Below are 14909 nucleotides of genomic sequence, written 5' to 3'. Positions count from 1 at the left end.
TTCTAATGTTTCTGCTTAAAACTGAAATAAAACTGGAAAGCTGTTAGTTTAATAAAATGTATATTTTTGCATATCAAACCATTTACCTCTTTTATGTTCTTTAAATTTGATTCATTAGTGGAATTAGCAAAGTTCTGTGGTTTTCTCACCTCCTTCAGTTTTATAATTAACCAATAAAGCTTATTAGCTTTTAAGGAAGTTTTAGGAGCATAAATTGATTTATGGGTACCATATGGTTACATCAAAGGATTTGGTTTTGTTTTAACCTGAAGGGGATTCTTAAGCTCTTTTTTTAAACTAGAAATTCATGTTCTTTCTACCAAGAAATAATATCTGAAATAGAGTGATTTGTTTTTAATACCAAGCTATTAGAGTTGGTGATGAGATTCAAAAGATATCAGAATCTTGTAATTCATTTGGTTTAATACCTCTCATTTTGTAGATGGGTTAAATGTCCTCCCAAGGTTGTACAGCTAGTCAGTGTATATCCAAGATCAAAATTTTAGGTTTTCTATCCCAAGTCCAATGCTCTTTCACTAAAGCATATAAATTGAAGCCACTAGTAGGCTATAAAGTTATTTGCTATGGGTTGTTCTGACTTCGTTGATTCACATAAGTATTCTTGCATCACATTAGTTCTTAAGAACTATATTAGGAGACTTTTTAAAATACGTGTAATATACATTGATTGCATGAGCAGATTGATGTCAGTGAAATCATTACATCATGAAAGATAGGAGTAGAGACTCACCAAATCTTACATCATAAAAAATTTCAAATTTCACCTATTAAAATAAAAATGGAAGATAAAATTATACACAGTTTGGGGTGAGTTTGCTATGTGTAGTATTTTTAAATTTTACTTAATGCTGAGCTATTTTCAAGCAGCCTTTTCAGGTTGATCATGACCTCATGCAAGAACCATCTGTTCTATCTTTGAGTGTAGTTGTACTTGAATATCTTAAAAGTTGTTGCATTCTGTCCCCTTTGGGAACTTTAAATGCTTTTACAGTCTTACCATTGCTACTTAATATCACTTCAAAGGAAGGGCTGGTGCAAAGAAAGTGACAAGGAATGGGAAATAATTGATGGTGGAAGTAGACATTTTAGATTAAGTGCATCCTTAAAACATGTTATGGGGAGTTCCCTGGTGGCCTAGTAGTTAGGATTCTGGGCTTTCACTGCCGTGGCCCAGGTTCAGCCCTTGAGTGGAAAACTGAGATCCCACAAGCCACACAGCACAGCCAAAAAAACCAAACACACACATGGTGTAATTTTTCATAAGATATTTCACATAATTTTACCCTTTTAGAACTATTGAGGTATTTGTTTAATATTCTGCTTTTACAAGTGATTTTCAAAAGGAGCACAAAGACCTTAGGTTGTAGATCTATTGAAGATAATCCTAAAATAGTATTTTAAAAGAATGTATTACATTTAGAATGCTTTGTAATTTTACATTAATATTTTTTGCATTTTACAACTGACTATAAGATAGCACCATAAATGAAGTAAATTAACTGGTAACAAACAAGTTATGTCACCCTTAAGGAAATTCACTATCCATTACCAGAGAGATGAAGATTTTTAAATATGTTTTAGATTTTTAAATAATATCATTGTGGCTTCTATGGGGACGATGATTGCGCGGGTGGCAAAAAGTAGAAGCAGAGAGGCCAGTTAGCAGACTTCAGGCACTAGAAGAGTATCTTTAGAAACGGGGATTTAGGATGTGTTTTGGAGACAGGGGACTTGTTGATCAAGTTGCTGTTAGAGAGTGAAGTAAAGAGAACAATCAAGAATGACTGCTAGGTTTTTGGCCTAAGCAACTGGATATTTGGCAATGACTAGGGATAGAACAGTTTTGAGGAGAGATGGTGGAATCAAGAATTAGATGCATATTATGCATCCATGTAAAGTAGGAGATTAGATGTTCTTATCAAGAATTCGGAGAAGTTGTCACATGATGAGGGATAAATATTAAAGAGGGAAAGTGAAGAGAAGTTTCTTCATTATAGAGTATTCAAAGGAGACTCACCTCTCTGACTCTGAAAATAATCTTCCTGTGAGTCTTTCTGTTAACTTTCTAGTTCTTATGCCTGCCACCAATCCTTTAAATAGTGTTGCTTGGCATAGTTCTAATCTATTATTTTTTAGTTAAGACTATATAAAGTCTTGCAGTTATTCAAGAAGATCTAATGGAAATTCATTAACGGTAAGTTACTAAGAGAAAGAAAAAAAAAAAAAGACTCATTGGGGCATGTTAGAGACGGAGGCTAGCTCCTAAAAATTGTCCCCTTGGGTCCTATCATTCAGAGAAAACAGTGGAGAAAAGCACGTTTCACGATAGCAGCAATTCTTTCATGGTTATGAAAGAAACATAGCAGAGCATTACTACTTTATAGGAATATGCTTGGGGGACACGAGAGATTTTTAACCTTTTTCAAATGCATTTCAGTAGATATATTGGGACTCTAGGTCAAGGTACCAAAGTAGTTTAAAAAGGAATTGGATGAAGGTGGTCAGAGGTACAAACTTCCAGTTATAAAATAAATAAGTACTAAGGGTATCGTGTACAGCATGATTAATATCATTAACATTGCTCTATGTTATATGTGAAAGTTGTTAGGAGAGCAAATCCTGAGTTCTCAACACAAGGAAAACATTTTTAAATTTTGTATCTTTATGGGATGATGGATGTGGTAAACTTACTGTAATCATTTCATGATGTACTTAAGTTAAATCATTATGTTGTACAACTGAACCTTAAGCAGTGCTGTATGTCAGTTGTATCTCATTAAAACTGGAAGAAAAAAATATGGTGACCAGGAAGACTGTCAATGAAAGAGACTTTTTTTTCCTAGAAAATGTCACATAACTAAGGAAAGTGGAGAAGAGAAAACCTTAGCTCAGAGATAGTAATTTTTACTTTCTGGGACCTAAATGATAATTTTGTTACAGACCTTTTTTTCTTTTTGCCTTCGTTTTTCATACTAGTTGTGTTTAAGCAGCCGTTGTTACAGCTTTGTAGTCTTTGCTCATATTATAATAAAGGAATAGCCAAAATAGATGTCCTAGATACATAACTGTTCAGCTGCCAGTGCTAATTGTTCTGTAACATAACCACAGATGCTTTCTTTTTTATTTATTTATTTATTTATTTATGTCTGCATTGGGTCTTTGTTGCTGCACGTGGGCTTTCTCTAGTTGCAGTGAGCGGGGGCTACTCTTCGTTGTGGTGCGTGGGCTTCTCATTACGGTGGCTTCTCTTGTTGTGGAGCACGGGCTCTAGGTGTGCGGGCTTCAGTAGTTGTGGCACATGGGCTCAGTAGTTGTGGCTTGCGGGCTTTAGAGCGCAGGCTCAGTGGTTGTGGCACACGGGCTTAGTTGCTCCACGGCATGTGGGATCTTCCCGGACCAGAGCTCGAACCTGTGTCCCCTGCATTGGCAGGCGGATTCTTTACCACTGCGCCACCAGGGAAGTCCTGGGATGCTTATTCTTTAAACCAGGTTTATTTCTGACAAAAGAAATTAAAATAACATGAATAAGTTTTAAATGTAATGATCATATTATATTAAAGACATTACTTATGGGCTTAGTTAAAAGCCCTCTTTGTCTTGCTTAAGGGATCCAATCTGTGGGAATCTTAAAATATTAATAGAATCAGTTTTGGGTTTATTTTTATTTTTCCAGGCATGGCTGCCCCAGTGAATAATATATTCCGTTAAGATCCTTAAAAATGTTCCAAATGTGCTTGAAATAGAGGACTACAGTTTTTTGTTTGTTTTGCGGTACGCGGGCCTCTAACTGTTGTGGCCTCTCCCGTTGCGGAGCACAGGCTCCGGACGCACAGGCTCAGCGGCCATGATTCACAGGCCCAGCCACTCTGCGGCATGTGGGAACTTCCCGGACCGGGGCACGAACCCGTGTCCCCTACTTCGGCAGGCGGACTCTCAACCACTGCGCCACCAGGGAAGCCCAGAGGACTACAATTTTTAAGATTGAGTCTACCTCATTAGTGTTTCTCCAATTTTTTTTTTCCATCACCCTCAGAAGGAATACAATGTACATCACAGTCCTATACATAAATATGTGTTTGTGTGTGCCATGATAACACTGCACCATGCAACAGTCTTTATTCTTACTATTCACTTATATATGTGTAGTCAGCTTATGTAATGAAGCATTAGAGACATGGTAGGAAGGATTGAACTTTAGACATGGAAGGGCCAGAGAAAAGATGCGCCTTGCCTAAGACCACATAACTCATTCCTAGGCATTCTGGAGGAAACCAGAAAAAATGAATCTCTTATCCTTAAAATAACATACTGAAGTTATTCAGGTACTCATGAATATGTATATATTTGATATTCAGGTACTCATGAATATGTAGAGCATTGCTTTTTAATTGACCCATGAACTGTGTCCATATTTCATTACTTAATATTTAGGCAAGACATAAACCATCTAAAGATTTCTAGTTTATTTGCCCAACCCTTTATAGATAGGGCCACATTCTTTAGCTTTTTTTTTTTAATTTGAAAAGTAATACAAGCATATAGTTATTTTAAAAAATAAACAACACAAAGAGTAATTTTTCACATCTCTCAACTTAAGTCATCCCTAATAAATAACCTATTTTGTACCTGTTTTCATTTCAGAACTTGGAGACTATTTCATCAGTTCAGATAGATGTATCCATTTTTATTTGCTGCATCATCTATTCCATTGTTTGAATATACCATAATTTGCTTAAAGATATGTCTGTTGTGCTCATTTGGTTCTTCCCAGTGTCTATTATAAACAATGTTACAATGAATATAAATCTGTAAGCACTTAAGAGCATATCTTAAAGTAAATTCCTAGGAGAGCTATTGCTAAATCAGGAGATACCTGCATTTAAAAATTTGACAGCTAGCGTCAGGGTCAAATTTAAATGAACCAAGATCAGTCATGATAACGTTCCTCCAGAGAGAAGTTGCTTAATTTCCTTCGGTGGCAACACATTCCAGTATCCAGAGTGAGTCACAAATAAAACGAAAGCACAATTATCAATAAGAACTTCCCCCTCAAACTTTCTATTTCTGAATTTTATATGTTGTGGTGGTTAATACTTTATTTTTTTCTTTTCTTTTAAATTTATTTATTTACTTATTTTTGGCTGTGTTGGGTCTTCGCTGCTGCACACAGGCTTTCTCTAGTTGCAGCAAGCAGGGGCTACTCTTCATTGCCGTGCGCGGGCTTCCCAGTGCGGTGGCTTCTCTCGTTGCAGAGCACGGGCTCTAGAGTGCAGCCTCAGTGGTTTCGGCGCACGGGCTTAATTGCTCCGCGGCATGTGGGATCTTCCCAGACCAGGGCTCGAACCCGTGTCCCCTGCATTGGCAGGCGGATTCTTAAGCACTGCGCCACCAGAGAAGCTCCAGTCGTTAACACTTTAAAAGGTTTGTTTCCCTTCGTAATAATGCCTTAGGGAATACATGTGCCCCCAGCTCTTTTTCCAAAATTTACTACAACTTTTCACTAACAAAGAGGTAAAGCCTTGACTCTGAATCCATGTTACAGTGCCACCCACGTTCAATCTGTGGGCCTTCTTGTTGTGCAATAGACTATAGTAGCACTGGAACCACCATTTACTACCTAATGCTTTCTTCCCTGTATTTAAATCTATAATTTTCCTTCTAAAGTGCCATATCAGCAAATATTTGTGCAGCTTTTCATAAAAATGAATGCACAAAATGCTACTTAGAGTTACACAGACCACGTTTAAAATTAGGATTCAGAAAAGCTCAGAGAAAATGACAGATAGCCACATTTCCAGCATTTATTTTCTTTGTAGCCATGTACAATTTGAAAACATTTGCTTTTACTATGGACCCTGTTAAAGGAACAGACAATACAGTTACATTTTATTTAGAATGGCTTTACATTGTGGTGATAGCTTTTTGTCTTAATATGTCTTGTATCCTACCTTGTGTTTGTAGAGTGAATTAAGGTCATTATTCAGATGATACATAGTCAGACTTTTACATAGACTGAATCTTCAATGTAAATGCTACATAATATTTTTCATCAAATAATAACAGAGGAAAAGAAAAACAGCTATAGATGTTTAATAAGGAAAAACTGGCGTATAGAAAATACCAAAGCAGGTTACAATAGCAGGGTTTAAGCAAATTTTGTTTTTAAAATGTCATGTACATAGAAAAGAGTTTAACATCAGTTTTCTTTGGATAGTGGAACTATAGGTGATTTTAAAATATTTTTCTTTTAAAAGATTTTTTATTTTCCCACAATGAACATGCATGACCTTGCAATTTAAAAAGCCAGTGCTCTTTAAAAAATAATAATGTATTCCTTCAACTCTTCCTTTTCTATCTCCCCCCCCACTTTTCCATCAGTTTTCCTTCCTTAATCTTTTGTGTTTTTTTGTTTGTTTGTGTGTTTGCATTCTTCCTTGCTTTTGTCTTTTTGTTTTTCCTGATTATGATAGAGGACTAGTCCTATTCTCTCTTTAGGTATGTAAATCAAGGAGTGAATTCTCAAGAAGACAAATATGCATTACCACATCTGTGGATTTTCTACCCGTCTCTGCATTTGTTAGCTCTTCTTAGGTGGGAGAAGCCAATTACCACCTTTTGAGATGGGGGTAATTTTTCCTTTTATTTTCCAAATTTCATGCAATATTAATGTGACCATGTGAAAAATTTTATTCTCAGCCACTGCTAAAGACTGTGTGGAAAAGAGGAAAGAGTGAGGAGGGACAAGGCAGCCATTGACACTGGTTACATTAGGTTTAAAAATAACTATTTTTCAGTACTATAGAGAAACATATTTGGTGACATGAGTGGATTTTAAGGACAAATTCAGCATGCTATAATCTGTTAATAACTTTTCATCTGTTAGTTGTGTCAGTGTTTTTGAAGCCACTAAGTGTATTACCACCATTTTTAATGTTTCAGGTGTTCTTGATTCATTCCGAAGAGCTGACCAGTGGAAGAAATAAGAATACTCTATTATTTATGAATCACCCCACAGTAGCTCAAAATACACTGTTTGAATTTCTGTTCTGAGCTTCTATGTCTTTTAACAATCTTTTGAAAAGGGTGCCTCAAATAACAGCAGATAATCACCAGGATGGGAGTGAATGACTTGTGGCAGATTCTGGAGCCTGTTAAACAACACGTCCACTTGCACAGTCTTGGTGGGAAAACCATTGCGGTTGATCTGAGTCTCTGGGTATGTGAAGCACAGACAGTCAAAAAAATGATTGGAACGGTCATGAAGCCCCACCTCAGGTAGAGTAAACGTGCTCAGAATATAAATAGATGATTGCATAAGCAGTGGATGTCTTGGTTTTGTTTCCACTTCATTTCTTTTGTTGTTGCTGTTTTACATTTTGAGATTTTAAAATGTATTAACGTGTCTCGATCTGCCATCTCCATATTGATAACACTATTTGTACCTCGTACCCTTTGAGCTTCAGACTGGTAATACTTGGCTGCCTATTTAACATATCCGCAAGTATGCTTCGATGACTAAAAGCCAGAAATTTGGGAGCCATTCTCCCCCTGTTTTGTCCTCCACACATCCAATCCATCAGAAGTCTTGCCACTTCTACTTCCAGAGTATACTCTGCGTTCACAGACTTCTCTCGATGTCCAGAAGCACTGCCTCAGTGGATGCCAATATCTCTTATCTGCCCTGCTGAGATGAAATCTTCGCCAGTTTCCCTCCCTCCTCTCTTGGCCTCCTCCTCCAAACCAGCTTCCACATAGCAATTAGAATAATCATAAATCTCCTTTGCTAAAAGACACACAGTGGTCTCTCAGTCCCGTCTACTTAAAATCTTAACAAATAAAATGTTATTGCATATAACATTTTTTATATTAATGTTCTTGCCATTATGCCATACTGCTATGTTGACTTCTGCTATCAATATATGATGATTAATGTATTATTAACTTCTATATTTCAGGAACCTATTTTTTCGTATCTCATATTTAACGCTAATGGATGTAAAACTGGTGTTCGTTATGGAAGGGGAACCCCCAAAGCTGAAAGCTGATGTCATAAGTAAGAGGAATCAGATTCGATATGGACCTTCGGCAAAAACATGGTCTCAGAAAACAGGGAGATCACACTTTAACTCAGTCTTAAAGGAGGTGAGCATTCAGATATGATCTAATAATTCTGATTTGAATTATAGAGTATACTTTACGCTGATAAAGTTTTTCGTTCAGTATCCTTAATACTTATTAACTTTACTGTGACTAGAAGGACAGTGTGAATAGAGAAGAGAGTTTAAGTTTTGGAGTGAAACTCACCTGCTTTCAGATTCTGACTGGCCATTAGAAACTCTGAGACAGTGGGCAAGATTTTTAACCTGTCTGCCTCGTTTCCTACTCTGTAAAATAGGATAGTAATACTTTACAGGGATATGGTAAAAATTAGAGAAAATATATCTAAAACAACCGGTACATAGTCAGGACTTAATATGTAACATTTTATGACATCTTCAGCACTTAAAGAATTCCCAGGATAGAGGTCTCATTAATTCATACTTTACTCATTCAGGATTAATGAGAGTTCATAGACAGAATACGTATTTGGCTTCCTTTAGGGCTTTGTAATTTTAAAAAGTACTCAGTTATATTTTAATATATTTATACGTTATAAAATATATATTTTTATAAAAATTTAAAAAGAAGAGAAATCTATAATACGATAAAGTAAGTAAAACAATAGGAAGCTATTATTATCTTGTCTCTTTATTTTTTTATAAATTTATTTATTCATTTTTAGCTGCGTTGGGTACTTGTTGCTGTGCGGGGGCTTTCTCTAGTTGCTGCGAGCTGGGACTACTCTTCCTTGCAGTGTGTGGGCTTCTCATTGCAGTGGCTTCTCTTGTTGTGGAGCACGAGTTCTAGGCACACGGGCTTCAGTAGTTGTGGCTCGCGGGCTCTAGAGCACAGGCTCAGTAGTTGTGGTGCATGGGCTTAGTTGCTCTGTGGCATGTGAGATCTTCCCCGACCAGGGCTCAAACCCGTGTCCCCTGCATTGGCAGGAGGATTCTTAACCACTGCGCCACCAGAGAAGTCCCCTGTCTCTTTTTTAAGGGTATATGTTTTAAAAAATTGCAGTAATCATGCACAAATAATTTTTATCTGGAGTTTTCACTTAACATACCCATGTTTCCCTGTTGCCATATTCTATTCAAAATCATTACTTTAATGATGGTACAGCATGTATGAAGGTATGAAATCATTCCCCATGATTGTATATTGTATTGTATACTGTTTGCTTTTTAGTTCTTCTCTATTATACAGGAAATTATGATGAACATTTTTTTGTAAGCATAGCTTTTTCTTGTGATTTTAATATAAAATTACCCAAAGTGGGATTGATAGACCAAAGTTTAGGAATGATTTTATAACTCTTGCCAATTACTTTCTACCAGTACAGATATGAAATAGGCAATTTCATTGCACCCACAAGATTATTGGATATTAGGAGGTTTATCTTTGTACTATTTAGTATGGAAAATCGAAGACATTTCTTTGTTTATATAATACGTATAAATACATATAATACATATTTAATATGTATTGTTCTTTTAATGGTGAGGTTAAACATCTAACTTAGTTTTAGTCTCCTCTGGGTAATGACCATCATATCCTTTCCCCACGTACCTTTTGAGGTTTTACTTTTTCTTTTGTTCATATTCTTTATATACTAAGGAGGTAAACCTTTTATCATGTTTGCTTTGAGTTCCTATCCCTGTTCTTCTTTTTAATGTTGTTTAAAATTTTAATTTCTTTTGAAAGGTATTGCATAAATTAAAAAGCATTTTTCTCCAGAAGTTCTATTTTCTGTTTTTATGTGATTAACAATAATAATTTTCAGTTGGTGACTGTTCTGCCTTAAGGACTATCAGTAATTGAAGAAAATACCTCTACTGAATTCTAGTTATTTCTTGTGTAATTAGTTCCTGGAAATATCTGTGGTTTACGTACTTAAGGCATTAACTCCCCAGTGTAACGCAAAAAGATGCTTACGTCCTTTTGAGAAAATTGCTCTATGCCTATTTCTTTTTTTTTTTTTTTATGCCTATTTCTTTATTTCTCTAATTGTGGTGTTCTTAGGCATTTTGTATCGGTTCAGTGTTGCCTGCCCATTAATCATTACCATATTTCTGTACACTCAGTTACTAAGCCTTACGTTCTCCTAATCTACTGCCATTTTCAGTTACAAGCATGAAAAGCACACATTAGTCCTCCAACACAACCTCCACCCCATGTGATAGAGAGTTAGGGTAGAGAAAATTGCAACCAACCTCATCACAAATTCTGTGCTGGTTTTTGAAAAGAGTTGGAACAGAATCTGAAATGACTTTTAAACCCTTGTTGTTTTTTAATGAAAGGATACTTTTTATGTATGGATAAATTAGAAACAACTATGGTGTTGCAGTAAAGCAGCACCTATAACAAAACTGTCTCTCTAAAGTCACCCAGCCAGAGTTCTGAAAAGCACCTTTTTTTTTTGACATAGTACTTTGTCCTTCTGAACCTTGTCCGCCTTGGGCAACATCTGGCAGAGGTTTTTATTACATCATATAGCATGCAAACAATTAATCAGTTAAAGCAAAAGAGATGATCTTTTCTCTGTCTCTAGAAACTAGGTAAATAGCCTCTTTTCCTCACCATATCCAGTATTCCTCAGTGATAGAATGAGAGTATCACATATGACAAGAAAGAATGCACTAGGCTGTAAAGCTAAACTATAAGCTACTCAGCTGGGTTAAATTCATAACCCCAAGAGAACCGCAAATTGATATAAACATCCTGTACAGACATTTGACTTACTAGGAGCACTCCAACAATGGGCCCCTGTGTGGCTCCCCGTAATGTGAGAGTTTCATCGTACAGGGGAGGTGATAAGAAGTGAACTTTAAGGTCTCAAGCCAAAATTGTGTAATAGCATCTTCTTTGGAAGAGCTCATATTGGGAGGACCATCATGTGAGAAGAATTGCTGTAGTTTTACAGATGTAAATGTTAATGTGATTAATTATTATTATGTCAAGATATTTCCAGACTCTTGAGATAATAGCATTGAACAAAACAATGAAAATTGCATATTCATTACTTTTAAAAGTACTTTTTAAATTGTTTTTAATAGAATATGGATTACTTTTTAATTGACATTAACATTTTTAGCTTTTCCATACAGAAAATTTTAAACGAATACAAAAGTAGCCCATCACCAATCTTTAACAATTATCAACTCTTGACCAATTTTGTTTCATCTATACTCCCACCCACTCCTCTACTCCCACATTTTTTTTTTTTAACATCTGTATTGGAGTATAATTGCTTTACAATGGTATGTTATTTTCTGCTTTATAACAAAGTGAATCAGCTCTATATATACATATATCCCCATATCTCCTCCCTCATGCATCTCCCTCCCACCCTCCCTATCCCACCCCTATAGGTGGTCACAAACCACTGAGCTGATCTCCCTGTGCTATGCGGCTGCTTCCCACTAGCTATCTATTTTACATTTGGTAGTGTATATATGTCCATGCCACTGTCTCACTTGGTCCTAGCTTACCCTTCCCACTCCCCGGGTCCTCAAGTCCATCCTCTACGTCTGCGTCTTTATTCCTGTCCTGCCCTTAGGTTCTTCAGAACCATTTCTTTTTTTTAGATTCCATATATATATGTTAGCATACAGTGTTTGTTTTTCTCTTTCTGACTTACTTCACTCTGTATGACAGTCTCTAGGTCCATCCACTTCACTACAAATAACTCAATTTCGTTTCCTTTTATGGATGAGAAATATTCCATTGTATATATGTGCCACATCTTCTTGATACATTCATCTGTCATTGGACACTTAGGTTGCTTCCATGTCCTGGCTATTGTAAATAGAGCTGCAATGAACATTGTGGTACATGACTCTTTTTGTATTATGGTTTTCTCAGGGTATATGCCCAGTAGTGGGATTGCTGGGTTGTATGGTAGTTCTGTTTTTTAAGGAACCTCCTTACTGTTCTCCATATTGGCTGTGTCAATTTACATTCCCACCAACAGTGCAATAAGGTTCCCTTCTCACCACACCCTCTCCAGCATTTATTGTTTGTAGATTTTTTGATGATGGCCATTCTGACTGGCGTGAGGTGATACCTCATTATAGGGCTTTTTTTGGTTTTTTTTTTTGCGGTACGCGGGCCTCTCACTGCTGTGGCCTCTCCCGTTGCGGAGCACAGGCTCCGGACGCGCAGGCTCAGCGGCCATGGCTCACGGGCCCAGCCTCTCCGCGGCATGTGGGATCTTCCCAGACCGGGGCACAAACCCGTGTCCGCTGCGTCGGCAGGCGGACTCTCAACCACTGCGCCACCAGGGAAGCCCCTCATTATAGTTTTGATTTGCACTTCTCTAATGATTAGTGATGTTAAGCATCCTTTCATGTGTTTGTTGGCAATCTGTATATCTTCTCTGGAGAAATGTCTATTTAGGTCTTCTGCCCATTTTCGGATTGGATTATTTGTTTTTTTCATGAGCTGCTTGAGCTGCTTGCAAATTTTGGAGATGAATCCTTTGTCAGTTGCTTCGTTTGCAAATATTTTCTCCCTTTCTGAGGGTTGTCTTTTCGTCTTGTTTTTGGTTTCCTTTGCTGTGCAAAAGCTTTTAAGTTTCATTAGGTCCCATTTGTTTAGTTTTGTTTTTATTTCCATTTCTCTAGGAGGTCCTACCTTATTCTGAAGCAAATCCCAGACATAATATTGTTTTAGTATTTCAGTACCTTTCTCTATAAGATAGGGGCTCTTAAAAAATAAAAACATAGCCACAATATAATTTTTATTATTGCATCTAAAAGTTTAATACTTATACTGTGCCATTAAGTATTCAGTGCTCAAGTTTCCAGTTGTTTCTTAAATGTAATAAGTTTTAAAACACCTAAATAGCTACTATTAATACTTGTGATGTAGAATTAAGTCAAACACTGAAAAAAGCAGCAATAAAAATGTTCTTAGATTTGTTGCACCTACTTTTTCTTTTCAGTGTCTTGATATGCTGGAATGCTTAGGAATTCCCTGGGTCCAAGCTGCTGGGGAAGCTGAAGCCATGTGTGCTTACCTCAATGCCAGTGGTTATGTAGATGGCTGCCTCACCAATGATGGAGATGCTTTCCTTTATGGGGCCCAAACTGTTTATAGAAATTTCACTATGAATACCAAGGTATTTTTTCTTTCTCTTTTTCAGCATTTGTTTTACACACTACTTTTTTTAAAGCGATTAATTCTTGGCACTTAACAATTGCTAAGTAAAATGTTTACTGTTACTAAAAATATCAGTGCCACATAGTTCATTCTCTTTGAAATGTGGATTTCTCTCCTAAGGGCTTGACTTGTTTCACAAGGTTTAATTCTAAATCAGTTTCAACTATATATTATAAAATTGCATACAATATGTATTGCTTTGACCCAGAATTTGCACTTTTAGTAAGCCTCAAAAACACCTCCAAATATGCAAGGAGAGATATACAAGGATGTTAACTGCAGCATTGTCACTAATTACAAAAATTTGGCAAACACCCAAATGCCCATTGATAGAGAATGGCTAAATACAGCCACAGTTCTCATGGAGGGAGGTAATACATGGGACATTTTGGTTGTAATTATTCAAGGTTGGGCAAGGGAGACTATGGACCTTTCGTGGATTAGAGCCAGGGAGACTAAACCTCTTGCCAAAAAATTCTGTTATCTTTCTGAAAATGCTCCCAGTATCCCCATTGAGAAACACTGCCTTAGAGTCCGTCTAATGTAAGCAATCATTAAAAAGGTATGTATTATTGATATTAAAGATATCCAGTTATATTAGTGGGCAAGAAATATTGCAAAAGAGTATTTTTATATAATCCTATTTTTACTTAAAAATAGAGTAATAAATATTTGTATGTATGTCAAAGAACATGTTTCTTAGAAGAATATGCCGGATGCTGTTAATGATAGTTAACTTCTGATGATGTAATTACAATAATATACAATTTCTATAATATACATTTTACAGTGCTTAATTGTACAAGATGAAAATCTACTTTTGTAGACACCAGAAAACAATAAAGAGGAAAAAGTGACTACTATAGTTAATTTTTTAAAGCCATTTTTGAAACTATGACTTTATTTCCAGATATTGAAGTGTTAGATTTTATGAAGATTCTGGTGATCAGGATAATTTTAAACTTTTAGGAATAAACATTTAGAGACAGCTTTGACAAATTATTTTTTATAATGTTGTTTTTGTTTAGTTTTTTGAAGATGAAACTGAATCTGTTCTTTCTTCTAGGACCCACATGTTGACTGTTATACAATGTCATACATCAAGAGTAAACTAGGTTTGGATAGAAATGCTCTGGTTGGGCTAGCAATACTACTTGGCTGTGATTATCTTCCAAAGGTATGCTGAAATTGCCATATTTATTTACTATTCATAATGGGTTTTTTTTGATACCTTACGTGCTGCATAGATATGAATACAATATCATTTTATATAATTAAGAACCTAATTTAGAATACAGGTGTAATAAACTATTCAGTAGCTAAAATAATCAGCATTTCAAGTGGCATTAAACAGCTTGCTCATCATGATACTGAATGGTATAAACGAGAATAGAATCGTAACTAGTACCACAGCTTCAATCTCAGTAAGCCATTCCTCCAAGAGATTCACATTCACGTTTGACTGTCCTTTTAGAGAAATGTAGGAATTACTCTTTCCTTGTCTTGTGCCAATATTAGTTTCCATCACTGTTGTCTGAGTTCTGCATCTCCATTTTAGCTATTTGTGCACATGCTCAGTGTTATTGTTACTGTTGCTACGCAACATGATCATTGGGTTAAGCTAT

At 36.2% G+C, this 14909-nt stretch overlaps 1 protein-coding gene across 1 annotated transcript in view; it reads left to right on the top strand.

Annotated features, from left to right (window-relative positions):
* GEN1 (GEN1 Holliday junction 5' flap endonuclease) overlaps window positions 1-14909 on the top strand; it is a 31129-nt gene that overhangs the window by 1609 nt on the left and 14611 nt on the right. The window contains exons 2-5 of the mRNA XM_029232834.1: window positions 7124-7296; window positions 7977-8163; window positions 13067-13243; window positions 14351-14461. Coding sequence (XP_029088667.1) covers window positions 7136-7296; window positions 7977-8163; window positions 13067-13243; window positions 14351-14461 — 636 coding nt within the window. The 5' untranslated portion in view covers window positions 7124-7135. The remainder of the gene's footprint in view (window positions 1-7123; window positions 7297-7976; window positions 8164-13066; window positions 13244-14350; window positions 14462-14909) is intronic.

This window comes from Monodon monoceros, unplaced genomic scaffold (assembly GCF_005190385.1).
Source record: "Monodon monoceros isolate NGI ecotype Baffin Bay Population unplaced genomic scaffold, NGI_Narwhal_1 Super_Scaffold_19, whole genome shotgun sequence".
Taxonomy (NCBI): Eukaryota; Metazoa; Chordata; class Mammalia; order Artiodactyla; family Monodontidae; genus Monodon; species Monodon monoceros.
The sequence above is the reverse complement of the archived record's forward strand: the minus strand, read 5'-3'. Positions and strand labels throughout refer to the sequence as shown.